The sequence below is a fragment of the Acromyrmex echinatior genome, chromosome 12 (assembly GCF_024713525.1).
Source record: "Acromyrmex echinatior isolate Ae372 chromosome 12, ASM2471352v2, whole genome shotgun sequence".
NCBI lineage: Eukaryota > Metazoa > Arthropoda > Insecta > Hymenoptera > Formicidae > Acromyrmex > Acromyrmex echinatior.
In genome coordinates this window covers 6,210,878-6,238,139 of record NC_141863.1, presented here as the reverse complement: position 1 = coordinate 6,238,139, position 27,262 = coordinate 6,210,878, and the positions used below count along the sequence as shown (strand labels likewise).

Sequence of the window (27,262 nt, the reverse complement as noted above, 5' to 3'; positions counted from 1 at the left end):
GAGATTCATGTTTCTGCATGCAACTGCGAGAGAGAGAGAGAGAGAAAGAGAGAGGGAAAGAAACTCTAGCTTCGCGAAGAAATATGCCACGGACAAGAGTAATTAATCACTTGCGTTGACTATTGTCTTCCCGCGTATTGTGCCGCTTGAGAAACTGCAGCAACGTGTCCGTAATTAAACGTGAATCATCCCTTGGGATAAAACACGGCGTTTGCATTTCCATTCTGTCTCATGAGTGCTATAAATTTATTCCGTGCTCATTCGCTACTATTAACCCGCATTCTCTTTCCCATTAAATGCAGTCTATTCTTACTTTATGTTTGTATCATGTGAAAATAGTGTTTATGGCTCTAAAGCGCTATAATTTATTTGATTAGAGAATTATAATTAGGTAAACACTAGGAAATTTTATACATATGTGTATATTTTATATATATATATATATATATATATATATATATATATATATATTGATGAATTATTAATATCCTAGAATGTTATCGCTATTGAATAATTTAGTATCGTCAATAAGGAAATTTTACGTACAGTAAAATAGGTCACTCTTAACTAATGCAACTCAAGTTTTTCATATATTTTATTTTTAATAACAAAATATTTATAATTTTGATTTTTATGAATACAGATAATCTAATTATTAATTTAAATGGAAAGAAAGAATAAGTACAAAACTTTTTAAAAAATGAAATCACTTATCATGCTCTTTATTGCAAGACTATCCACTAGGAGATCTAAACTGATACATCCAAAAAGACAGAATTTTTAAAAACTTTCTCTTTGCTTTTAGTTTATAACAGATTGGACCTCCTAATGAATATTGAAGGCACAGCTCAACTCGTAATAATCTTGTTCATTTGTAAGTTTTTACGTATCGATAGCATTCTAGGGTTAATAATACTGTTTAAATACTGTTTACTTAACAGATTTTACACCGTTTAGATAGAATTTAAAAAAAATGTAGTATTACAAATAAAATTGTTCCACAATAATACATAACGCGATTGAATTAACAATTATTGTTTTAATAATATATAACTCAGATAATCCACACATAACTCACGAAATAATCACATGATGAACTAAAAGAATTAGGTCATCCTTTGTTACGTGAATGAGCAATTCTCACGTTTCTAATCATGATTCGTCATTCTATCTTCAATTCCAATTCCCACAACTCCGAACACGTACACTAGAGAAACCGCAACATTGATAGTAGCTAAAAAAAAAAAAAAAACTAATGGCGCCTCCGAAAGTACCCGCTCCGCACGATCGCGGCGAAACCTTAATTCCTAGCGGTTTCTGCAGGCTTCGTAGCAGGCAACGATTCGAGAAGGAGAGACCCCGCCATTAGCGGCGTCGGCGGACAAAGACCTGACAAGTTTATGGCACTTTCGACGGATTTATTTTCCAAGCAGCTGAATCTAAATGTCCGTTTTCGAGAGCGTAACCAATTTTGGCGCCACGAAAATTGTGTCATTATAAGCTTTCCACGAATTTCCATGAGATGAATTTCACATTTTGCTACAAATCGAATACTATGCAAACGAATTATACAAAATGTTTTAACGAAAAAGAGATGTTAAAAACACGTTCGGAAACTCTAAGTCAATGTAAGCTATTGAATTAGGTATTGTGTTGTTCTTACATAAATTATAATTTAATATAATAAGATATTATACATGTATTTTTAAAACGCATAAATCTAAAAATATATGTGCTAGTATCGATGATACGTTATAATATTTATCAGTTAGTAACTATGTCGTCACTTACCCCGTGTTGAACGCTATACCGACATCGAGCCGCATGTCCGGAGCACAGGCAACGTCCTCCGATATTGATTTCCTTTATTGAATAAAATGCGCGTCTCTTGTCAGCCTCGCCGTTACGTCGGAGACCCTGAAGACGAAGCCGCACAAATCTGGCCTGAGTGAATTCTTGCAGAGTCGCGCTGTGATTCAGAGCCCCGGGTCGACCGTTCACCAAGTGCGTGTGGATCTTTCAAATAAAGAATTCGAATTAACCACAACAATTTTTTTCGTTAAGTAGTTTATAGCATAATACAACATTACTCATTAACAAATATATATGATATTTGAGAGAGAGAGAGAGAGAGAGAGAGAGATTGCAATAATAAAAAATGTAACTCGATAATAATTTAATTTCCTATCTATATTCGAAAAATGTGATCCCAAAGTATATTTCTAATTATAATTTTATCGCAAATAATTTTAAAAATAAGAGGGGATCTTTATTTTTATTGTCTAAATATAATAATTATATAATTAATTTTAATAGTGAGAAGAAAGGGAAACAAATAAAATCAGATGCAATGTCTGATGCAAATTCCTATGGTATGGTTGTTGAACGATCAGCGACGGTCAATTAGCGTCGGCGGGCGAAACTACTAAATTCCAAAGACATGGGCAAAGAAGTAAATCATCCCCGAATGGCGCCGCGTGCTAAGAATGGAACGGCGAGTTCCATAAATGGAAAACATACGGTACCTAATAAGGAACAATCGCTTGTATTTAGGATACCTCGCGATCTTTCGTTGATTGCCAAACTTTGTCTTTAATTCTTTGTTCATACTTCCGACAAATCAATAAAGTTATCTATGCACGTATCGATTGTTTTTAGTATTTGTGCATAATCTTACGGAAAAAACAATTTTGCTGAAGTATCTACAAATTTAGTTAGATACGAATCGAAAAATAATTTTGTTAGATCATCAAAATAATAATTATGTAGAACATCTCAACTGGGACTAGAATTTCGAAACTTTTGCAGTATTGCTCTTCATGCTTGAGATTCCTATGTAATTATTTTGACGGTCCAATAGAATTATTCTTATCTTTAAGTCTGTGTGTGTATCCAGTAGTTAAATTTTTAAACAGTTCAGCAAAATCGTTCTTTCCATGCTATTGCGTTTCCATTCTCTTTCACTTTCTTATCTTCCAATTTTTATTTGAAGAGGTTTCTCCAGAAGCTGCATTATTGTGTAATTTCCAAAATAATATTTATTTACTGGAAAAATTATTAAAGATGTGGAACGAGAAGCAAGTTGATGTCACCTGGCTTCGAATTCTCGGTAACTAAGCTGATAATTAAAGCTTTGGGTGCACGCGGAATTGCGATGAGAGAGAAGAAACGAAAGAGAGAAACGTGAAGAGGGAATCGATGATACAAAAACAGCGATTCCTACATTCCAGCCATGTATGGCATTACATGGCCATATAAGGGAGTATCGCGTATGCACCTTCCTTAGGGAGGAAGCTTGGTAGTTTTACGCTTCTACACGCGACTCGGATACATGGGGAGGAGGAAAGAATAGGCGACCAAAGGAGGATGGAAGTATATCTCTCGACATGCGGCAAACGTTGCACCCGCTGCCGTTTCGCAAGAAGAGATGTCTTCGCCACGAGAAAGAAATCCTCATACCTAAAGATTCTTGACATCAGATGATTACCTTTTATTCCTCGGTTTGATCGCAAAAGTGTCTTTTAACGATTCGCGCAGGTAGATGGAATAACGGAGGAATAATATTGGAAATTGGTTTCTTGAGTAGTAAGCATATTAAACACTATTTCATTGAATAATGTTAGTACTACCATATATTGCAAGTCTAAATATGAAATAAGTGTCTTCACATGCAATTTAATTTTTGTATAATTATACGTTTAAATGTAAATCGATTTTTTATATGCAGTATATTTATTTATTTTTACTACACCTAAGTTATGAAGGCATTTATTATACTTGTTATATAATTGGATTTACAGTATATTAGCTGTAAAGTTATATATATTAGAGTTTATATATATTAAGTTTATATATATTAGAGATATAAAAAAAATAAAGAGTTTCTTCTTTTTAAATAAGAAAGTTTTCAGTCTTCTAATTTTTTCTGAAAAGAAAAACTCAAAATGCGGATATAATACATAAATACACTTTATACTTTACAAGATAAAATAAAAAAATATAAATTACTAAGTGTGATTAGCAAATTCTTACACAAAATTAAAAAATTTTAATTACAAGTAAACTAAAAAATAAGCAATTAAATAATCCGTTACAATAAATAAATTATTTCTCAAATAATTAAGATGGATCTCAGTTTAGTAATTCCTCACGCATTTAATAGTTAAGTAGAGGATAACGCGCGTTAATGTAATTATAAGTAATTATGCCTTTCATAGATATAATTGCATATACCGTTTCCTCAATTTTCTTACAATAAAGAATTAGAAACGCAGAAATAAAACAAATCGATATACGCGGAAAAAGATAAAGGAAGTCACTTATAAATTTCCAACATAAAGAAACGTATTGCTTGCGGTAAATTTATTCCAGATCCAGATGATAATGAGGTGAATGGTAAATTATCGTCACAAAACAGTGCCAATAGCACATCTCGTGCAAGAATGACTCGGAATAATAGCAGAAATGCACACTTTCGTTTCTTAATCTCTTCTAATATTCAAGTTGCCATATACCGTAACGGTTTACTAAAAGAAATTAATTGCAAACTAGTCAATGTGTGTAATATATATATATAGAGTAATTATCCATATTTCATCTATAATATTGTACTTTTAGATTCTTCAATTTAAAATAGACTTTTCATAAACGCATCAGAGTATCAATAATTTTTAAAATATATGCAATCGAAGAATAAGAATTAATTAATCGAATCTGACATGCAGAAATTAAGATATAATAAAAGCTTCAACTAATTACATTCTTACTAATAAAGTTTTAAAGAGATATAAAAGAAAAATATTTTTTAATGATATTAAAATTTATAAAATATATTAAATATGCAATAAAAAAGATTTCGAAACACTCATTATATATATGATCGAGAAAGGCCTGTTTACGTCAAGTGGCGCCTGGTTCGCCGTTTATTAATGACCTTAAGTCGCCTCCGTACTATTACTTTAAAAAAAATAAAACCAAGAGAGAGAGAGAGAGAGAGAGAGAGAGAGAGAGAGAGAGAGAGAGAGAGAGAGAGAGAGAGAAAGAGAAGCAGGAGGGACGAAAAACGGGATCTACCGGAAGCAAGCGGACCGGCAACCCCGTTGCCTGTAAAATCAACTCTCGCTAATCATCCAATCGCGTAATTGCACACGCGCGGCTCCATAAAATCGATGATAATTAACGATGCTGAGTGCGGCCGTGAGGATTTTCGCAAAGACTATTGATAATGACATGGTTAGTCGCGCTCATAGCGGAACGAATGCTGCGAAAAATGCATCGGCGAGCATACTCGTTGCATCACGCATATTATTAGTAACTCTTCTTATATTGGTTTAACACTTCCGAAAAAAAAAATTTCAAAAAAAGCAATAAAATTCAATTGTGAAATAAACAGTATAAAATAATCTCTTAATTTCTATACGAATAACTTTCTATACTTAACTTTTATTGAGAGAGTGAGCGTGCCAGAAAATTATTTTATTGCCGATAAAATAAAGCGCCATCAAAGAAATTACATTGGTAATATCTGACATTTAAATACTAAATCATTGTAATGACTGAGTGAAGGTGAAGACGATTCATTTTCGATAACGATTAGGCATCGTAGCACACAAAGGTGCGCCGATTGGCAGCCTGACATTTGTATGCAACGAGTTATTAGAGATAGGTCATTATGTTATTTTATGGCTAGCAGTTAAAGGGCTCGCGCGAAAAATGCACTTCGACGTGTTTTTAGTAAGGGCTAATTATCCGCGTTTTCAACGCTGGCAACATTCGACGTTGCAATGAATACGTTGTGTTATTTGCACATGTAGCAACATTTCTGGACCCTTAATGGTAGTTGCGAGTTTTTATACATCAGTTGAGTAATTTCTTTCTTTTTCTTAGTTTTGCAATGTTAAACTAATTTATGGCAACAAGTTACAGTTACCAAGTGCATAAATGTTGTTTGATATAGTAACTTTATTTTCTTCACGAAAAAGTGTTTGATTAATTTAATTATACTTCTATTATTGATTTAATTATATACCTATTAAAATGCAGCAATGTGTGTGTAAAACTATCAAGAAACTCATTGAAATAAAATAAGATTGATATTGCAAGACAATGATATTTTTTCGGGTGGAGCGACTGTAAAAGAAGATAACATCATGCGTAAACAAAAAAGAAGCTGATATATCGGCGTGTCATATTTTTCGAGCTTTATGAAACGAGAACTATGTCCTCACCTCGCCGTTCTCCATGGGGGTTTGTCTGGAGTACTGGCTGGTGCATATGACCTCGTCGTCGGTGACGTAAACGGGTTTGCCCGCGACAGGCGGTGCCGAATATCTCGTCCAGCATTCCCCATCGCTCGGCGCGTAATACTGCCATGGCTGGAAGTTCTCGCCATCCAGAGATCTCTCCAGAATCCAGGCCGCGGGTCTCGGCGAGTTCGCGGACTTCACTATCACGTATTCCACTTGATAGACCTGAAAATATAATAATGCAAACTTGAATGCAAAGATGTTGGTAAAAGAAATTATATTGATAATACAATTTCCTAATTAATTATTAAATTGTAAAACAACAAAATTAATATAATAATACCTGAATAATTTGTGATAATAATATTATCACAAATGCTAAAACTTATATAAAGTTATGTGTATGTAACCTATTATTGCAACGAAAGCTGCATCAACAAAAAATGTTGATGTATATATATATATAAAAGAATTATTTTAATCAACAAGATTCAAATTCTATATTTAAGAGAAAATAATTATGCTTATCTGGTCTAATTTCTACAGGAATTCTAATTTATTCATTTTAAACAGACAAACTGGAGAAATGTACCAAATAATGTAATTAGAAAATTTTCAATTAAATTATAACTAGATCTTTTTTTTCAGTAAAAATTAAATATAATAAAGTTAAGTAACGTAGCGCAATAATATAGAATTTAAGTGTAACTAGTGATTTGTAATTCAAATTTTCGAGGTTTACGAAAGGAAAGTAAAGTTCGTATTCTCTCTGCACCCGCGACTCTTCGTATCATGTCCTCGTTGCAGCGCACTAAGATAAAAATCACGAGCTCAATGCCGGAGGCTGGATTTGCAGGTCTCCCGCAGTTCGTCGGAAACCCCGCCGAGACCAGGATTTCAGATAATTAATTCCAAGCGACGGATTGCGCAAAACTAGGTGTTCGCTCGCGTCCCATCGACGCGACGAATAGAAGAACACAATATCGTTATAATGCGCCACTGCGTCAATCTCTCTATCTTTTCAGCTCAATCGATCTTTCCAGGAAAAATATTACACCATTCAGAACCGGATATTAAAATTGCTGTCTGCGTTTAGAATGCGTCAACTGTGATTTTGTATGCAGTTTGAGTAGACAAGCGATGAAAATCGGCCGCTACTTGCTATAGCACTTCTTTTGCTTGCCTTATTATCTTCTCATTGTTTGCATGTTAAAAACACTATGAATCGATAGTTAAGTACCTTACGCATAACACTATATGCAGACTTCGCTATCTTTCGACTATGTCTTGGTATCGCCGGATGTAAATGGCGCAAATTTTAAAATACAATCTGGCGTAGCAAATCGTTAACGGGCGCATACGTAGGCGAGTATTACATTACAGGATGCTTCGTTGAATACTAGGCACATAAATGATACTAGATACGTATCATACATTATCATATTTACATAACACACGATGTTACATGATATTTTAGATAAGCACTTCTTCAGCTAAATACTAATATATTTTTAAATATCATGTATATTTGAATTAACCTTTATTGGGAAAACCATTATAGTGAAGTTGAAGTAACATTTAGAGGTAAACAATACAATAAAAATATAATGAATTATAACAAATCTTACTGGACGAAAAGCTATAAGATTTTAAAAATAGACCCCTACTCTAAAGATTAATATAGCGGTATTAAAAAAAAAACACAGCCGGAAAACGCGAAAAAAATGTTCGATTAAAATTAAATAACAAATAAATCCAAAGTAAAATTAAATACCATAATTCAATTAAAATTTTTTTTTCATTTATGAAGACGTAAAACTTTGGCCAATCCCGAATGTATGAAAGGATGTGCAGTCACATGCAACTCCGGCTGCAGTCGGGATTTAACAAGATGAGAGTCCTTCATCCTGCTGTCGTTCCACGTCTTTGTCGTTGTCGTTGTCACTGTCGTTGTTCTCGTTGTGTCGTTACGCCGGCATTGTGAGACCGGACCGACGCCCACTTTCGGACCATAAAGGCAGATCGCATGTCCGCGATACCGGCTTCGTTTCCTTCTAAGGACTTCGTCCGGAATGGTCGATTCGGACCCGTGGAGAAGCCGGCTTCAATTATCCGGCCCTTTTACTTCGTAGACGAGGATATGTGCGGCTCCGTGTGTGAATGTGGGCATTCCGCGATCGCCTTAGGCATTAGAGGATCGTTACATCGACGATCGAGAAGTAATCTTTAATTTGTGCGACCAATGGCGTTGCTGTATGAATTATACGACGTATTGACGTGACGGGCAGCATTAACGAGAATGTAGCTGTCTCGTTTAGCATGTGGAATGTGCGAACATATATATGGCAGCATTGAGATATGGCTGCAGGGGAATACGTTTGCGCATCAACATTGTTATGACAGGAGCAAGGAAAAAGGGAAAGCGTTACGAGGCAGTCTCTTCCCGAGTCTTCCCTGCCTTTTACCAGCTAAATATTTGCGTTGGCCGCACATGTTCCTCCGGTTTCCAGTTGCCTTCGGCGTCGCGTGCTTCGTCATATCGGGTAGGTCATAAGCAAACTATGTATGCATTACTGGCTCAAGGTTGCCCCCTTCCGATCCTCGAGGGTGTTGGATATTCCACGCGGACGGTGCATACGTGAACTGCAGAGTTTATCACACCAGCATACGACAGAATCATTGAAGGATAAGGTGTGTTTAAATGAACGACCTGCGTGCCTGACAGGCTATGAAACAAACGTCATCGGATTACCATTTAAGGAGAATGAACAAAAACTAGAAGTTAAATCTGGAAATACAAATGAAGTTTTTGCTACTACATGTGTTTACGTTCTCGCTTTAATTTAATGTGCCTTCGTATTCTCATATTTTCCAAATACGATAAACAAAAAATTATTTGGGTGTAATAAATTATATCTTTTAGGAATTCATATGTATAATATGTATGAAAATATAATTTTTATGTCTTTTTTCAAACTTAAAGATTAAAATGGATAATTAACTCTCCGTACACAATCTAAGTCTTTCTGCGAAGTTTTATTGTCAAATGTCTAAATTCAAAAATATATATATTTTTATATTTCAAAAAAGCCTGGTGGAGTCCGATTTTCTTATTGAGTTATACATTTTTAAACAATTTCTATTTTTTTCTTCATTTTTACTAAAATTCATTTTTTTTTTATTAACTATAGGTGTTAATACATCAATAAAAAGATTCAAATTGCAGACGGAGGGTTAATTAAACTCAATTTTATAATCTTTCTAAATTTATGTTTCACATATTATCACGAAAGATATAATTCATTTTTTAATTATCATTTTTTGTATTCATTTTCAGGAGCGATATTATCGCATGTTGCAAAACGGATCATATCGCGTGAGAGCTTGTCGATACTTCATAGATCGTGTTAAGGTGTTCCAGGGCGGAATACTTGATTCAAGGGATACTCCGTTTACGCTCAGTGGAATTAACGCGTGTAAATACTAGAGGTGGGATAGCTTTGGATGAAGGCACGTCAAGAGCCGTACTTGACGCACCTTGCTTCGACCTTCCGATATATCCAATGGCGTAGACATCGCACGCTATAAAAATTATTAAGATTTGCTAAATTGAACAATTAAGAAATAATTTTGCTTCAATACAAAATTGCAAAGTTTTATAATCTAATAATAATTGCGTCGACAAAATTGTTGTCTTATATAATTATATACAATATTTTAATCTATTTCACACTTGATCCTAATTGAACAGACAACTGACTCCAATTAATTGACATAAAAGCGATTTTTTTCCATTGTTGCATTCAATATTAACCCCTTCAGACTCTGTATACGTAATGAACATCAAATTTAAAGAAATTACCCGTTAAAATTATTTAATTCTATCGACATCATTTGAGATCAGATGTACATAATATATAGAAAAACAGTCAAAATTAAAAAAAAAATTAATTATTTAATATGAATTACTTATTAAAATGCTTTTGAATTGAATTAAAAAAATTTGTTTAACTTAATTCCAATAAAATCAGTTCTGAAGGGATTAAATTGAATCGCAGTATTATGCTCTTTTCATATCGAACTATCGCGGGCACTGACAATGCCATTTTAGGAGTAGCGATTTCTTTCGCGAAAATGAAAAGTCGTCGCGCTCGATCTCGTGCTCGGTATCCAAGAAACATGGATTGTGTTTTGCCTTCGTGGTTTCCGTGGGGAATTCTCGAAGTACCGGCCACGGTGACACGGCGCGAGAGAAATGCAACGGATGGCTCCCACGATCACGGGCGATGGCTTCTTTCGACGTTAAACGCATCCACAACCTTGTAAGGATGCACCTGGTATTAGCATCGGATGACAGAAATGGCTTTATAGCTGACGCGTACAAAAAAAAGTCGAAAACTAAAGGATCAATGTTTTTTCTTTAGATAACGCGATCAAAATAAATCAAGATAAAAAAATATATACATATAATACATTAAACATAACAATAGTTTTATGTAAAAATTTTAACGCTTATTCTTAAAAGTTAACCTGTTAGTAAGTTAGCCTGTAATAAAAAAGAAACAAAAACCAAGCAGTCATTTAGTTTCCATTATAGAGAGTACATTTTTTATCTCTTCTTTAATTTAAATATTATTAGAATATTATTAGAATATTATTAGAAAAAAATGTTAATTATTACTTCATAAAAATCACGTTTCTCTAATTTAGACTGTCAATTATATGATACTATCTATTCCTATAAGATCGCCGTAACAAATCAAATACTTTCACGTATAATCATACGGTCGATCACTCTTGACTGCTTCCCAAAGAAAGGCTTTACCAGAATTACTAACCAGTTAACTTGGACGAAGAAGAGCAGATATCATCGGGCGCGAGACTGTGAACGACTCGCTGAGGTGTGGAAGCGGCAGAAGAAACTAAGGAGTCAGTATCGTAAATAGATCTTCCACGACTCGTAGCTGTTATCCGCGACAGGATCTCGAAGGAGAAGCGACACCTCAGTGCTTACTCTTATTCGCGCGCGTCTACAGCCGCATTTTACAGTTTCACGCTCGCCAGCAACAATGAGCGACATTGAAACCATCGTTTGTGCGATAATAAACGAGCTGTGTAATTTCGGAACGACTTGGGATTAATTATGTTAATAACGGAAGATAAGAAAGGAAATGTGAAATTCTGTGATAATCAACACTGTATGTCGCTTAGTTTAACCATCGATAAATTGATGTTCTGTTATTTATTAAAGATTATTCAGTAAAGGTAATTCTAAACTTCTAAGGAAATTCTAAACTTTCTAAAACTTTTAGAGTGAATCTCAAGAAACTCTCTCTTAAAGATTGACAATTGAGTCTCTCTTTTGTAAGACCGAATCAATTTTCATCTTTAGAGTGAAATTCGACTTCATAGAATTTAGAGAATAGATATATAGCTCATTTGCTACAACATAACTTAAAAATTGTTTTATTTTTTAGTTGTTTGCAAAAAAGAATAGAAATATACAAAGAAAAAAGAAAAAATATTTACTTTTATTCCCCTACAATCAATTATTGCAACAAAAATTGTTTTAAAATTAATATTACATTTTTTTATAATTCAAAATATTAATATTATAATTTTCTAAAAAAAATTTATTTTTTGAGTTGTATCGATGTTGTAGTGAATGAACGATACAATTTTTTAATTGAAAGATAAAAAGGATAGAATCTAAATTTTGATACTAATACTCTTCGAATGTTGAAATTAAGCAATAAGTTAAACTCTATCTGCAAGTTACAAAAAAGATCAATATATTGGGTCATCTAAAAAGTATCCGCGGTTTTTTGTCACTAGATGTGTGTTGATGGTCATATATCTAGTGACAAAGTACTGCGGATACTTTTTAGATGACCCAATATTATATATTAAGTAATATAATATAATTATATTATGTATAATTATATTAAGAAATACAGTTAAAGAAACTTGTGGGTAATTAAAGGGCGCATTGTAAATTCAGCAACGAACAAAGAATTCCACATTGTGAACAAAAGTCGCTTATCGTCGTCGTGAAGATTCTCACGAAGTAAGGTGCTCCAGCACCCCTTTATGGGCGCGACCAACGTGGGACTCCCTTCTTGACCGAGGCTAAGGGGCATCACTAATAAATTGGCATTGCACGCTATCTCACCAGGTCCGTAAATGGGGTGCACCAAGAGAGGAATACACCGGCAAGAAAATTTACCGGACGGCCGGTTTCCGAAGCCATTAAGGCTCGAAGTATCTGTACCTCGTTTCGTTTGAGCTTTCTTCGGGACCGAACAAGCAACGAAGAAATGTCTGTTGTTATTAGAAGTCTGTTCTTATTCTACGAGTCCTCTTTCACTATCTTTTCTTGCAGAAGCACAAATATTAACGATTTATACACGCAACGTCATTTGTACCTTTTGTCTTATTTGAAAAATTAAGAGAAAACGAAAGTACTCGTCGCTTGTAACGTGATGTAATAAATGACATGCTAAATAGAATGCGTATTAAACACATAAAAAAAATATACAAAATGTTCTGGGTTTAGTGAAGAATATTTTGACAAAACAAAAAAAACAAAAATATATATAAATGTAAATTTTTTTTTCATAAAAGTGTATCACAAGTATAAGTCCTATTAATTTTATTTTTTATCTATATATATATATATATATATATATGAGACATAAAATGTAAATATCCTCATATAAAAAATTCAAATTTTGAAAATAAATTTTTCAATAAGACGTCTATAAAAATATTAATTTATTAAAATATTTATTTTCAGTCAACGAAGAATAAGACAGCCTACGGGATTGTATTATTAGATAATTTCTTGTCATCATATATTAACGTTTCATTTCATTGTCGACCTACGCAAACGAAACAACCCACGATAATAAAAGGGTGAAGAAGCAGGGTAAAACACAGAACAAAAGCGATTCTCTTAGAAAACTGGCGCCTTTCGACTCCCACGTGAGCAGACTTCAAAATGTATCTACCACGAGTTGTCGCGATCGAGCGGAATGACGTGAATGCGGTTGTAAACAGTTTTAATTAGATATTCGTGGTCGACATGCCAATTTGTATGATTAATCTCTCTCTTAAGAGTCGATTTCGTAATTCTAGCAAATTATTCAAGGAAAGTACGCATCAACAGAAAAAAAAATTATTATAAATAAAAAAATTCATTTAGATTATTCTAAATAATAAGAAATACAGAAAAAAATGCAATTTTATGTGTTATAAAACAGTATAGCGTAATTACAAAGAGTATATTATTAATTATGATATTAATACTCTTTTTTAAAAAGCATTTCTGTACGTCAATTAAGAATTACTAAATAAAGTATGTTAATTAAGAATTAATAAATAAAGTTATTGTTTGTACGAATCAAATGAAACACATACATTTTATCATGTCTTATTGTTTATTTCTTTATGGTTATCTGTGATTACGAGTATCAATAAATAGTAATGTTTCATTTCACGCATTTTATAAGTATGTACGACAATTTTTCGAAGCAGCGAGTTGCAGAGAAATATAAACATTCTGATGACACAGATAGCAATGATAAGAAATATTAGAAAATATGTACGTGATATGTAATTAAACCGACTAGCGCCCATTATTATTCATTCAAGCTACACTTAGAATAATTTGATAAACGAATTAATTAAATGTCACTATGAACAAGCCGACGTAACATGTTATCATCGATTGCACAGGATAATATTGCACAGAAAATGCGTTCGAGATATATTATTAAATCGAACCGCTTATTGCTACCTTTCTTAGAAGCAACGAGTTTGTAAAAATATTCGGGGAGTGTCTGACACGTAAGATTTTTTTGCCATTTAAATCCGCTCGGTATCAAACATGTTTTTCTCGAACTAGGTTTTCGCTAATACACAGTGACGGGAAATTGTGCGACTATAAGATAAACTTTTCTTGAAATATTAATTAAACGTTCAATTGACTTGACGAATTGCCGACGCGAATAGAGCTGATTAATATATTCTAGCTTCGAGATATTTTCACACTATATAGCGTTATTACGTATTATTTATGACATAATTTTGCACGATAGCCAATGGAACTAAATTTCTCTCGAAAACTGTAGCTTATTCAGCTTTTTCTAAAAGATAACATTTTTGATATGATAATATGATTTTACAGCTAAAAATATAATTATATTGAGGTAAATGTCTCAGTGACTGGCTGCTAATGTTCAAATATTTACATAAAACTTTATATATTTGTGCATATTATTATTAATCTTAAATGTAATATTAAATATAATATTCTATTTGTAATCTTTAAATACAATTAAATTATATTGTAATAAAAAAAACATTTGAGATTATATAATAATGATAAATTTTGTATTTATATCACTAGATTGATAAAATAATGAGAAATAAAACTAAAGAATTTAATTTAATAAAAATTGATCGTTAATCGTAATGAGTCTTCATTCCAGAATTTCTTATGCACTGATACTGTATCCAGGAATCGCGTGCGATCATTTATTTATCTCAACTATTTACGGAAATTTCTCAAAGTCTGAGATCAAACGCCATGTTTGCGCTCTCTCGATTCATAAGTACGGAGTATAAAATATAGTCGCGTTTATGTTCCACACATTTCTCATCTTTCTTTCTCTCTCTTTGCAGCAGCTTACTTATGACGGACATATTTTGATGACATGTCATGTCGCTCGCTACCATGTCTTGGTCCAATGCATCGGATTGTATGCACGAAACGAGCAGATTTATCGGAGAAGTCTCCCGTTACTACCACTAGGACGTATTAATTGCGGATGGATTTAAAGTAACGCGAGACGACTTAATCCGATTACGGGACTCGTGATGGCAAGAGGTTCGTTGCCGATCTGAAATTCCTCTGCTAGATATAAAACTACCAAAACATAAACACATCATATGGAATTCCGCATCTTTTTTATAATTACATATTTATATTTTTGTATTATTGTATACTTATCCAAAGTAACATTTTTCAAGAGACAGTTAATCACAAATGTTATCTGTATATTATATTGTTAACAACTTAAACAATTCATTATAAATTTTATATATAATAATTTATAAAAATACATTAAAAATAAAATAAATTTTTATGATTCTTATTTTTATTAACAATATATTATTTTTGCTTATCTCTCTAATAAATTATAATTATTAATCTTTATTTTTATTTTCTAATTTTATTTATATTTTAGAAGATTTATAGCAAGAAAGAAAATTATAAAATTTCTTTTACTTTTTGACACTTTGTATTTCTCATTTGCTAATAATCAAGACATTTTAAATTAAAATTGACATGGTAAAGGATTTATTGGATTGGATATACGATTTCCGCAGATGGCTACGTCTGGGCAATCAAATTTTTACATCGAGCAGTGCGAACGAAATTGAATTATGGGAAACGTCATCGAGGGAAACGATTATTTGACGAAGAGCGAAATTCGATTGTACGTGTGTTGGAGAACTTAGTGAGGGAGGCTTGGCAAAATTGGATTTAGACACGTACATAAGTTGGTGCAGCGACCTCGCGAGAGATTACACCGGAGCAATTTATATCGTTACAGAAGCAGCAATTTGACGGGGGAAGTATATATCTGTATTACTTCATCGTACATTGCCTCGCTGAATCGCAATCAGGGACAAATATAGCTGCAATTTTATTTAACATTAAAAAAAATCTAATATTACCATACTGTAATTAGTAAAAAAGTAATTAAAAAATTCATGCACATATGAAAAAATATGTGGTTTTTATAAAAAATTATTTCTGAATATATAAAAGTGAAAAATAAAGTCTAAAAACCTTGCATTAATTTCAGATAAAAATTCATATAAAATATTTTATTAAATATTCTCTATACTATCGTATTAATTTTAGTCGTATACAATTTCTCCAGTTTATACAATCTAATGTATCAGATTTCGTAACATATTTACTTCTCGCACTTCTCGGGATGAGTATTCTCGCGAGTGTTCGTCTTTGGAACTTGGCTGAGCGAGCAAGATCTCGAGGGACACCGCGCGGTCTGCCACGAAGGATTCCACGTCCTGGTCTCTTGCCAATCTGATCTCGGTTTGGACCAATGCTCCGCGACGTTTGCCAAAAGACATTCGTGCACGTGCGATGAACACGCGTGCGGGAACCGCTTTCGTCGCGCGTTAACAAGAAATCCCAAGTGCGTTGATGAAATTAATCTGAATGCGAGATCGTGAGCGAAAACTGGTGTGTGAGGATCATTCTTTTTTTCACCAATATAGTCTCGTTATAATTACTCAATGCTTTTTTAAAATATAATTAACAAATTCAAAATAAATATCAAAATATTTATGTATAGGCACTCTCTAAATCTGAATCAGTGGATAATCACTGATATCAGTGCCTGGTAATCAGTAAATTAAATGTAAGATCCCTAACTTAACTAATCTTTATTATGTGATCTAACTAATCTTGTTTTAGTGCTTAAACTCAATGAGGTATCAAATATGATATCAAAATATACTCAAATATGGTATCAAAAAATTAAAATTAACGTGCAGATATCAGCATTTTTAATTATATAATGCTCAAACATTCTTCCTTTTTTAATTGAATTTCACTGATTATCAGTGCCAAGTATGCCACTGGGTAATTAGTGACTATCCACTGATTCAGATTTAGAGAGCATATTAAATCTGTTTGTCACGAAAATTAACGATAATGCCGATACAAAGGAAGCGACCAGAAATAAGATTCATCATATTACGACTGGATTGAATCGCAAAGTGGGTCATCGTTAAAGGGAAAAAGCGTGATTGTAAGAGTGACGTTAGAGAACGCAGTTTTAACTTACACTAATGCGTGTAGTATGGACGTAACATCTTCCGAGGCTCGTTACGAGCAGAATCGCCTTCATTACTTGAGAAAGTTCGAGGAAACATATTATCGGAGTCCTGGGTGGTCCAAGGCCATCGATTTTACGACTCGATTTGGTTTCTCAAAGGGAATTGCCCAAGCTCTTTTAAAAAAGGGGTCAACCATGAGAGAGAAAGAACCTCCCTCGTAAAGGTTATACAAATTCTTTGTCGCTGAATACTTTATGTCGCGAGAATGCCTCGATTATCTGCAGTAAGTCAATTAAAATCACGCTCTAGAAATGTTTCTCTAATTAATCTTCTAATAGGTTCAGAATTTCCTCACAATCCGGTTAAAAAAAAATCCGTAACAAATCTGGTTTAATATAATAAAATAGAAGTAAAAATTTAGATAAAATTTTTTACCTTAGAACAATTAAATAAAGATATAAAAATTTTTCTCAAGTTGTTCAGTCTACGTTCTTTGTTTGATTTGAACGCGGAAATAACACTAATTGACAAAATTACTTTTCTTATGTTAAATAGATTTAATAAGATGCTTTTTATAATATTTTTTGCACTGATTTCATAAATCTGTTTGACAAATTTATGAGGAAAGCACGATTTTTAAATAATATATGCATTTAGAAATTTTATAAATTGACGTTTTTCGATATTTCACTTATCAACAAAATTTCATTAAATTTCATTAAATTTCTTAAATTGATATAATGTTTTTGATAATATTTTTTACGTTGATTCTATTCGAAATTCATGAGAAAAGCAGGATTTTTTAGCAACATGCATTTAAAAATTTCTGCTTATTTTCTCTGCTTAGGCAAATAGTCCATATAGGAAATACAAGCTACTGAATTTAATGTGACTTCCTATTCATATTGAATTCAAATAAAAATTTTAATTAACAAAAAGACATATAAAGAGTTATTGTTAGCAAAAAGTAAAGTTTTTCAAAAAACATATGTCGATTATAAAAAATTGGAGGTCATAGGACAAATTTTAACCTCATTTTCAGAATTAGCATAAAAAAACACATAAGAATTAGCTAAAATGATTTATTTAACAAAATTATTGTATTAACTATTGTATGTATTATAATTATAAACTTCCAAATATAAACTTATTATCGTCGTTGAAGAAATAAAATAATTTGAAATTCAATTTTTTTTAATACTTCAGAAGGTTTTAATACTTCAGAATTTTCCTATTATGATTACATCATAATATTTGCGAGTTTGGCAAATATTATGATACTTAAATTTTAAGTAAGGAATACTTTGTAAGAGATATTTGAGCATTTAACGAACGAGGAAGAAACCTCGCGTACAACACAGCGATAATTGATCGGGGTCGATGAATCACGCCGAAGCCGCAATCCCTCTGCTCCACAAACACCGACGGTTAATCGGACCGGGTAATTCGATTTTGTGAGCAGTCGGATCAACAGTACGGTACGAGGCGAAAGCCCACCGAGTTTCAAGTTGCGGCCCTCGCTCCTCTTCGGGGCCTCCTCTTTTTTTTCCCCTACTGTGCTCTTCCCTCGGAACCAAGCCACGAATACTTGTATGTACGTCCGCCTTCGATGCCGGAGAAGAGTCGAAAGTATGCAGGCATCGTGTACAATCTGTGCACGGGTAAATACCTGCTCCGGTATACCTGCGGCGCGACATAAACCCAGCCTCCATAAACGGTCCAGTGCCTACCGCACTTATTCTTTTCCGGCTGTGCTTTCGCGAGGAGCATAAGGGAGCGTTTATATTGGCCGTATGCTGTAATGTGTAAAAATTAACCAATCACCTTCGAGTATTCCCTTCTTATCGCTGAATAAAAGAGGAATACTTGATTGTGATTAGTCAATTCTTACAGATTACGGCGTACGCACTGAGAGAAAGGATTTTGTTAAGTTTAGCAACCCAGCAAACGAGAATGGATTAAAATGGATTAAAATTTTTTTCTATCCGAATATGTATTTTAAATAGAATACTCTTGTTGAATTCAATTGGATGCAATTGGATTGAAAAACTGCATTTCTTCAAAATTTTGAATTAATAGTATTCATAATGCATAGAAAAAGCTAATATTATTTTTAGATTAAAAGGCATGGATATGCTCCATGCAATTCCTATAAATGAATAGAAATGCATTCAGGATTGAAAAGCATTCATTTTAACATTCGTGAATCAAAATCTGAATTTTCTGAAAATCTGAATCCATTTCAATTCATTCCAATCCACTCTCGTTTGCTGGGAAGCCATCAATACCTTTAACCGGTGATCGATAAATATATGACAACAAATTTTGTTGTTGGTTTGCTGCTAGTCTGTTATACCAATCAATTATTAATAACAGAAGCAAACTATTAGAATCTAATCTATCTTTTGGATAGACTTTAGGCTCGTTTACATAGAATTCGTGGAGTCTGTAACAGTAACCTTAAGACGTGAACTTAAGCCGAGTCAATCAGGATAGTGCTTTAGATCTACGTATTCCAACGAAAATGGAAATAACAGTAAATTTATCCATAAGGTGAATTTCAACCGGTTGAAACTCGCCTTATAGATAATTTTACTGCTTGAGTTCACGTCTTAAGGTTATTGTTACAGAAATTTTGTGTGCTGCAGCCCTAAGCCTCCTCGCCGCAGGAAACGAGAGGAAAGGAGAGAAATGAACGAAAAATTCACGCGCTTCCGATCGTTAACCCTTCGCATACGGGACTCTCACGAGCACCGCGATGATTCAAGCGCATCCGTCTATATCCGTTTTTCTTCTCGCTCCCTCGCGAAGTCTGTGTAACTTAAAAATAACTCGAAAGCGCACATCTCGTGTGGTACGAGTTTAATTGCCGTAAAGTTGTCAGAGTGTAACGATGTGACGGGAAGTGATCACTTTAAATAAGCCAGGCCCGAGAAATTCATCATCTAAATACAGAATCGTTATTGACGAAATCAGACTTTTGTATCTCAAGTTACAAGAATCGCATTGCTTCAAATTAACTCTTCGGTATATTATGAAAACAATATACTTAGATGGGATTGACATATAGCATTTCTTGTGTCTAACTTATTAATATTGTAAAGAACTGTTTTCAATCTAAACATCAAAAACATAACGATAGCAAATGTATACTATATTAACCTCGATTTACCTTTAGTACATACAATGGATCGTTCGGATTAATTTTCATCACTTTATAAGCATACAAAAATTATTAAATGAATCTTACATATATACTTTACATTTTTAGACAATATTTATAATAAAATGTACTAAAAAAGGAAAGAACAGAGACCATTATTTAACCAAGTGCTTCTGATATTTCAAAAAATCCCAAATACGCTAGACATAAACGATTCAATCGTATGTATTACAAGGATCAATAAAATGATTGTATAAGTAATGGAAAAAGTATTAAGAAAACATTGGAAAAAAAAGCCAGGTATGTTATCCATATTCAGAGTGGCACTGAAGGATTAACATTGTCATCCCAAGTATTACACTTCTGGCATCATAATTAATAATAACTGTTTTCAATCATGAATACACTCAATCAATCTCCAATATGGAATTCCGCAATCGCAATTAAGAGAACGTGTCGCGCACGAGAAGTACGGAGTGAATGAGAGTAATCCGTGAATGCAAATGATCCTTATATTTCATTCGAACGTGATCTCGTTGCTTCAATATAATTCCAAGTAATTAAATTTCACCACACACACGTAATTGACACGCTTTCGATACGAGGTGTAGAAGCAAGAAATTTATTCGATTTATCATCGGCGCGGCATTCTCGCTTTCCATTCTCGCCGTCTTCGAGTCACGATGGCGAATTACGACCCCTGATCCTCTTTATAACGGGATGTACTACAAATATTTTTCCAAATATGGCGCTACATCACGCTTCGATCATCAATAGTTCCACAAGGAAATATTTTGCTTCATCGGAGGTAGGTGCTTCGATATGATCAAATAATTTTACTTGTGCTATCTCACGATTCTGTATACATAATAATCTTGATCGAAAAGAAGAAAAAATTAATATTTAAATTTATTTAGTATCGCGCTACAATCTTCTGCAAAAATTTTGCGATCTTTCGATTCGTTAAACTTTCGGTCAAAGAGCAGAATAGGATTGGATTGATTTATCGTCAGTTCCTTTTATACCTCGATTTTCTCACATTTCGTTCCAGCTCGACCGGTCACGACGTGCCATCGTCGCGTTTGAGTGTTGGCTCATAAGTTTTCATCAGCGATGACTGGCGTCATGGTCGGGAGCCTTAAAATATTTCGCACACCTGTGAGAACGTAAAACTTGATTTTCCTCTTTTACTCAAGCACTTTGACAGAGTAACCATCGATCTTTTTTGAACGAGTGTAAACAGGGATGCAAATTCTCCACGCAGATAACTTTAAACGTACAGTAAATTCATGTATCGCTGATGATATTTCAACGAAACGGAGACCATATAACATTTTTATGAGTAAACAAATCGATATTTAATTAAATTATGTTCTTGTTTAGCTCGCTTTCGAAAGGCGAAAAAGATATGTACGTCTTTTCGCTTTGCAGTTCTTTCGCGAACCTTCCGAAGCAGCCTACCGATAAAATCGCAGTAAAGTAAGATCCGCGATGCGATAAATGAAATGTCGCTTTAAATTTCGTTCCGCTTCTTGACTTAACGAAAGATAATTTTCGATACAAGTGCGATTCGCGTGCGTGTCTTCTCACCTCACGCGATCCTCTTATTGCGTGCCACAAACTCGCGCGAAGATAACGTCCAGTAAAACTTTCGCTCCGTCATAAATAAAATGACGTTTTAATTATCGGCCGGTTTCGCGAATCAAAGAAAAGCAATTTGTGCGTGAAGACGCGAGTGCGAATACCGTCGTGTGCCGTGGTCTTATTGCCAAGGAAGTCTTCAATAAGGCTGAGACCAATATCATCGAGCCCCGAAATATCTTAATAACTCGATCCTTGTCGGTTCAAACGTGGCTCTGAATAATAATTCACGCCATTCACTTGGCAAGCAAGCTGTTTTTACAGAGAGCAAGAAAAAAGTATGAAAGCAATAAAAGAAAACGATCTTATGTTCGATACGATGCATAATCGATTGATCGCATACAGAGTACGAGGGAATCGAACTAAAAATTGCTGAGATAATATAAGAACTTTACTAAATAAGGCCTGCCTAATCATTTTGATTTTTGCTGAATCCAACATTGAAAACATTGATGGCTAGATTTAAAATAGGAAACATTTCTGAACGTTAATTGAAAATATAAGACATTTTCTGTAGGTCTGTTGTACTTTTTGCCCTAAAAATCTTCGCTTTTTTTCTTTATCTTATTTTAAGTGCAAAAATTTTGAGGATTTCAAGCAACACGAATAAACCTCATATTTCCATGAGTACAGTGAAAATTTAACTATCCATGTAATATCTACAAACAGCAAGTAAATCGTATATTGAGTATTAAGTAGTACTTGAAGCCAGTTAGACTTAAACTGAAAGAGATAAATTGTAGAAGATGAAAAAAAAAGTTTAATTAATGGTTCTCAACTCTAATATGTAGAAAATATTATATATAAATTATTAGTTATAATTAGTTTAAAAATAATACATCTAGTTTAAGAGTGTAAAAACCGGAAGACCGTACCTTAATATATGATGTTATCTAAATTGCGTCATACGATTAATAATTTCGATTACGATCTGTTATCAGCTTATGGCATACTTTGATTTATTTCTTTTAATTGACGACCATAGACCGATGATACGATTATCGCTCTGAGGCTGGCATCTCGAAGAAGCCTGGTTTAATCGCTTCAACTTATAATGCGGACGACCAACGGTGTGTTGTGAGCAGAAAGCAAAAAGATGGCTGACCGCTGAATCCGTTGTATGTAAGGGCTGCGCGCCACGGTCTGTAATTATCGCCACTGGCCGTGGGAATTGAATTACGAGATAAATTCGTGACGTGCCATAACGGTGGCTGTTCCGACAAAAGGCATGAAGCCACCTCAAGCATATTTGATAATCTCGATCGAGACTATCATGCTCTAGGTAATTTACATATTCTCATTATAGATGTCTATATAAAGACACTAATCTCTTTTTCCTTCCATTTTATTGCAGACTATTCAGAGAAGAAATAGACAATTCTATCAGAGAGAATTTGGATTTAGAAAATTATACTGACGATTCAAAGTATATTATCAATCCGATTCTATCCTGCTCTTTAATCAAAAGTTTAATAAATCGAAAGATTGTAAAATTTTTTGTAGAAGATTGTAGCATGATATTTAATCCGGAAGTAGTCATCATATTTCTTTTATATAAATGATTATACAAAATGTTTTTGCATTTGTTTACATCAATTAAAATCACTATTATCAATATATCGTGTATTATTGTTTTCTGATTAGTAATTGAGAATATTATAAATATGGATTTAATCATAATTTTTTGAAGAAAGTAAGTAGAATCCCCAAACAAATAAGTACTAAACAAAATAAATACTAAATAAATTAAGTTACTTATTATAACAATATTTTTAAATAACAAAAATTTTACTCAATAAATAACGCTTGTTTTTATTACAGATTTTTGATGGAATTGCATATTTAAAGATTAGTAAAGAATAGTTATTAAAAAAAAAAATATGTATTAAATAATATCCATAAAAAAAATATTTTACAACAATACACATTTCCTCGCTGGAATAAAAATATTCAAGACGATTATTCCAAAGTTAAATATTAATATTTTTTCTTCAATTGCAGCGTAAATTTTAGACGAAAAGAACAAAGATAAAAGCTTATATTGCTCCTCATGTTTTTATGACTACGAAGAATTTGGCACTCTACATTATGAAGAGTACCACATTGCTTAATTCAAAAGCGTCTCGCGTTCTCAATTCATAGCGATCCAATAACGCACAATGTTGCGCGCACGGTCATAAAACCCGAGTAAAAAATCACGATTGTGTCTCGTCGTGTAACATATGTATACATCATCCGCGATCTCACAAGGTCCGGTCCATGAATAGGAAAAAGGAACAAGTCCGCCTTCACGAGAAACGATCTTCTACCCTACGAGGTATTATTTTCGTGACTTCGTCTCGTCTCTCACTTTCTCCCCGTTCCATTCCCGTTTGCCCCAGGAAGATGATTCATTCACCCGACCGAAGGAGAAAACGGCGTGTGCGCTGGTTCGAGGACCTCGAGCAAGCGTTCGAGAGACGACGGCAACTTGACTCGTTAATCCGTGAACAATGAAGGATTGGAGCTTCAGTCGCTCGACGTGAGTACCATTCGCTGCTCCTTTTCACGTTCGATATCTCATCGGCAGGGTTAGAGGTGGCGTCGATCTACAGGCGATAACTCGTCGGTTTCATTCCGATGCTATTCGAGGGAGGCGGTTCGATGCGATCTGATCCTTCCGTGATCCTTCGACAGAATCATTTCTCTTTTTGGTGATCCACACAAGTGGCACAGCATGCGATATTATAAATATATTGATTCTGATACTTGTAGCTTATAAATATACACGGAAAAGATGTTTTGCTGAAGTATCTAAAAATTTGACTATAGATATGGATTTAAAAATAATTTTGTTGGATCATCAAAATAATTATGTACAAAGTCTATGAGCGTTGATAAACATGCTGTAAAAAGTTATAATATTTTAGCAATCAATTTGACGTCTTACATAATTATTTTAATCCAAACAAAATTATTTTCAGATTTAATCTATAAGAGAGTAACTAAATTTTAGATATTTCAACAAAATTGTTTTTTCCAAGTATTATTAAGATGTTATATTATTTTAATTATTGAAAATTATTCTTTTCTTGCAGTGAATATTAAGAAATGTTCAATTTTGAACGGCACAAATCCAAAACGTTTTATTAATTTTAACAATTATTGCATTGTTATAAAAGATGCTTCATTCGCGATTCATGTAATATTTTACTCTGCGTTCTTGTATATTGCGGAACATATTAAATATTTTCTTTTTCAACATTGCTTTAAGAATACTAATGAATTTTCTGCAAAGATGGAGACCGGCTATTACAACTCCTCCTCTTCTATATTCAATTTTTAAGAATTATTAATCACGTTCGGACTGATATGGAAGATACTTCGTTAACTATCGTACCTTCCCGCGTAATCAATTTTCTGTTTTCTTTCGCATGCAAAATATATATTAAATGCATTTTCAAGACTCCATTAAGAGTACTAATGAATTTCATACGGTCAGTCACCATCTTAACTCCTCCTCTTTTGCCGCGAGGAAATGTCGGCATGTCAGCAAAAAGAACCACACGAAGTGCGGCGGCGATCGTTCCCTTCTCAATGTTTGACGATCATTTGTAGCCGTCTGCTAATTATTGCGCAACACGATCTCGGCCCTTTCACCGTGTACAGCAAGATAAAGATTGTCCATCAGATGGCCTTTTTAGGTACAGACAAATTAATTTATTCTACTATACGGCTTTGTATGAAAGACAGAATTGCCAATCAGTAGCGCAAACAGAAGTTATACGTGAGATGAGTTAACGGAACTAATCAATGCGTGGGAAGTTTCTTCTTGGCAAATCAGGAAATAAGATCTAACTTTCCTACATATTAACATTTGGCAAAAAATTCTTTCTTCAAGTGATTACAATACGCAAGAACAAAATATTATTACCATCGTCTCTGTTTTTTTATAAAAAAATTTTTTTATAATAAAATTGCTTGTATTATTTCAATTCTAAAATATATAACAAATATAACAAATTATTAAATAAATAGAGATTAATGGAGCCATTTTTAACATTAGATTTTAACATTGTTACAATTTTTACTAAAAAAATCTTTCTTTCGATTTAAGTGGTCGTGACTTTAAAACAATAAAGACAATAACAATGGCGCTCGATGTATCATATCGATTCAATGTCGGTTTGAGGGACAAAAGAAACGATCACAAACAGTGATGGATGACCGTAAAATTAATAAGTGCAATGAGCGTTAACGAGGACCATAAATATATTTCTCCGCGTCTTGCATATTCACCGATTAACATAATCATTCCCAATATTCACGGACCGTAATTTAAAAATGTCACAATAAATCGCAAGCAATTTTCTCTTCATAAAAAGTACAATGAGAAATATGGTGTACCGCCGGATTATTATCCGAAGAAAAATACCTCCAGTTACAGATTCTAAATCTCATGCTGCAAAGAAACACTGCAATGTGTATTATCTTTTCTTTCAAAATAGTCTTAATTATGCTTTACTTCATAATACATATTAATACATATTAATTTTTTTTATTATGTATTACAAAATTATATGACTAAATATAAAAAATAGAATTAAAAAATCTCAATTTCATTATCTTATTTTGGTTTAGTAAAATTATTTTCAAATCTGTATTTGTGTGTAAATTTTTAGATAAACTTTAGCAAAATCATTCTATCTGTGTTGTAAATGTTGTTATAATTATGGAGTTGAATCGTGATTATAAGCTCATTATTAAAAAAATAATTTTGTTGTTTTCTGAGAATTTATAAGAAACATTTACCTTTCAGGAAATGAGAATTAGATTGCATGTACATAAATAATTTTAGTTACGGACTATTATGAGAGATTTTATAAACGATACACCTACAACGCGATCGGACGCGAAAGATATCTCGAAAGGATAGGAAGAATTAGGCTCGCAATCAGCATCCAATTAAGAGTCAAGGTTGCGGGCCACCAACACTCCGTCTCTTAATTACACAGCGATTTCGCCTATCTTAACGTGTTCATTATTGTGATATCAGTGGTAGTTGTACGATGGTAGTTGTATCAATTATGCTCAAAACCCTGCGGCTGTCGTATCCTGTGGGAGGATCATTAGCAAATTACGCACAACGTGTTTGTCAATAAAACATTTGATATTTAACTGCTACCCAGGTTTTTGAAATTTAAAGTTTTTAAGATTTATAAGGCAAGCGTTCCAGATAATTTAGATAGATAGTTATGCGAACATATTGTATTAATTTTCCTGCAGCATAAACTTCATAACTTCGTCATAAAAGTTATGAAAAATTGAGAAATATTCCAACAATGATTAATTGATT

At 33.3% G+C, this 27,262-nt stretch overlaps 1 protein-coding gene across 3 annotated transcripts in view; it reads right to left on the bottom strand.

The window, feature by feature from the left end:
• The window catches only part of wb (wing blister), a 167,859-nt gene that overhangs the window by 108,683 nt on the left and 31,914 nt on the right, over nucleotides 1-27,262 (bottom strand). For all 3 annotated transcript variants that reach the window (XM_011061994.2, XM_087411711.1, XM_011061995.2), the window contains 2 exons: nucleotides 6,228-6,470; nucleotides 1,792-2,016 (listed from right to left, as the gene is read on the bottom strand). In XM_011061994.2, the coding sequence (XP_011060296.2) occupies nucleotides 1,792-2,016; nucleotides 6,228-6,470 (468 nt within the window). The remainder of the gene's footprint in view (nucleotides 1-1,791; nucleotides 2,017-6,227; nucleotides 6,471-27,262) is intronic.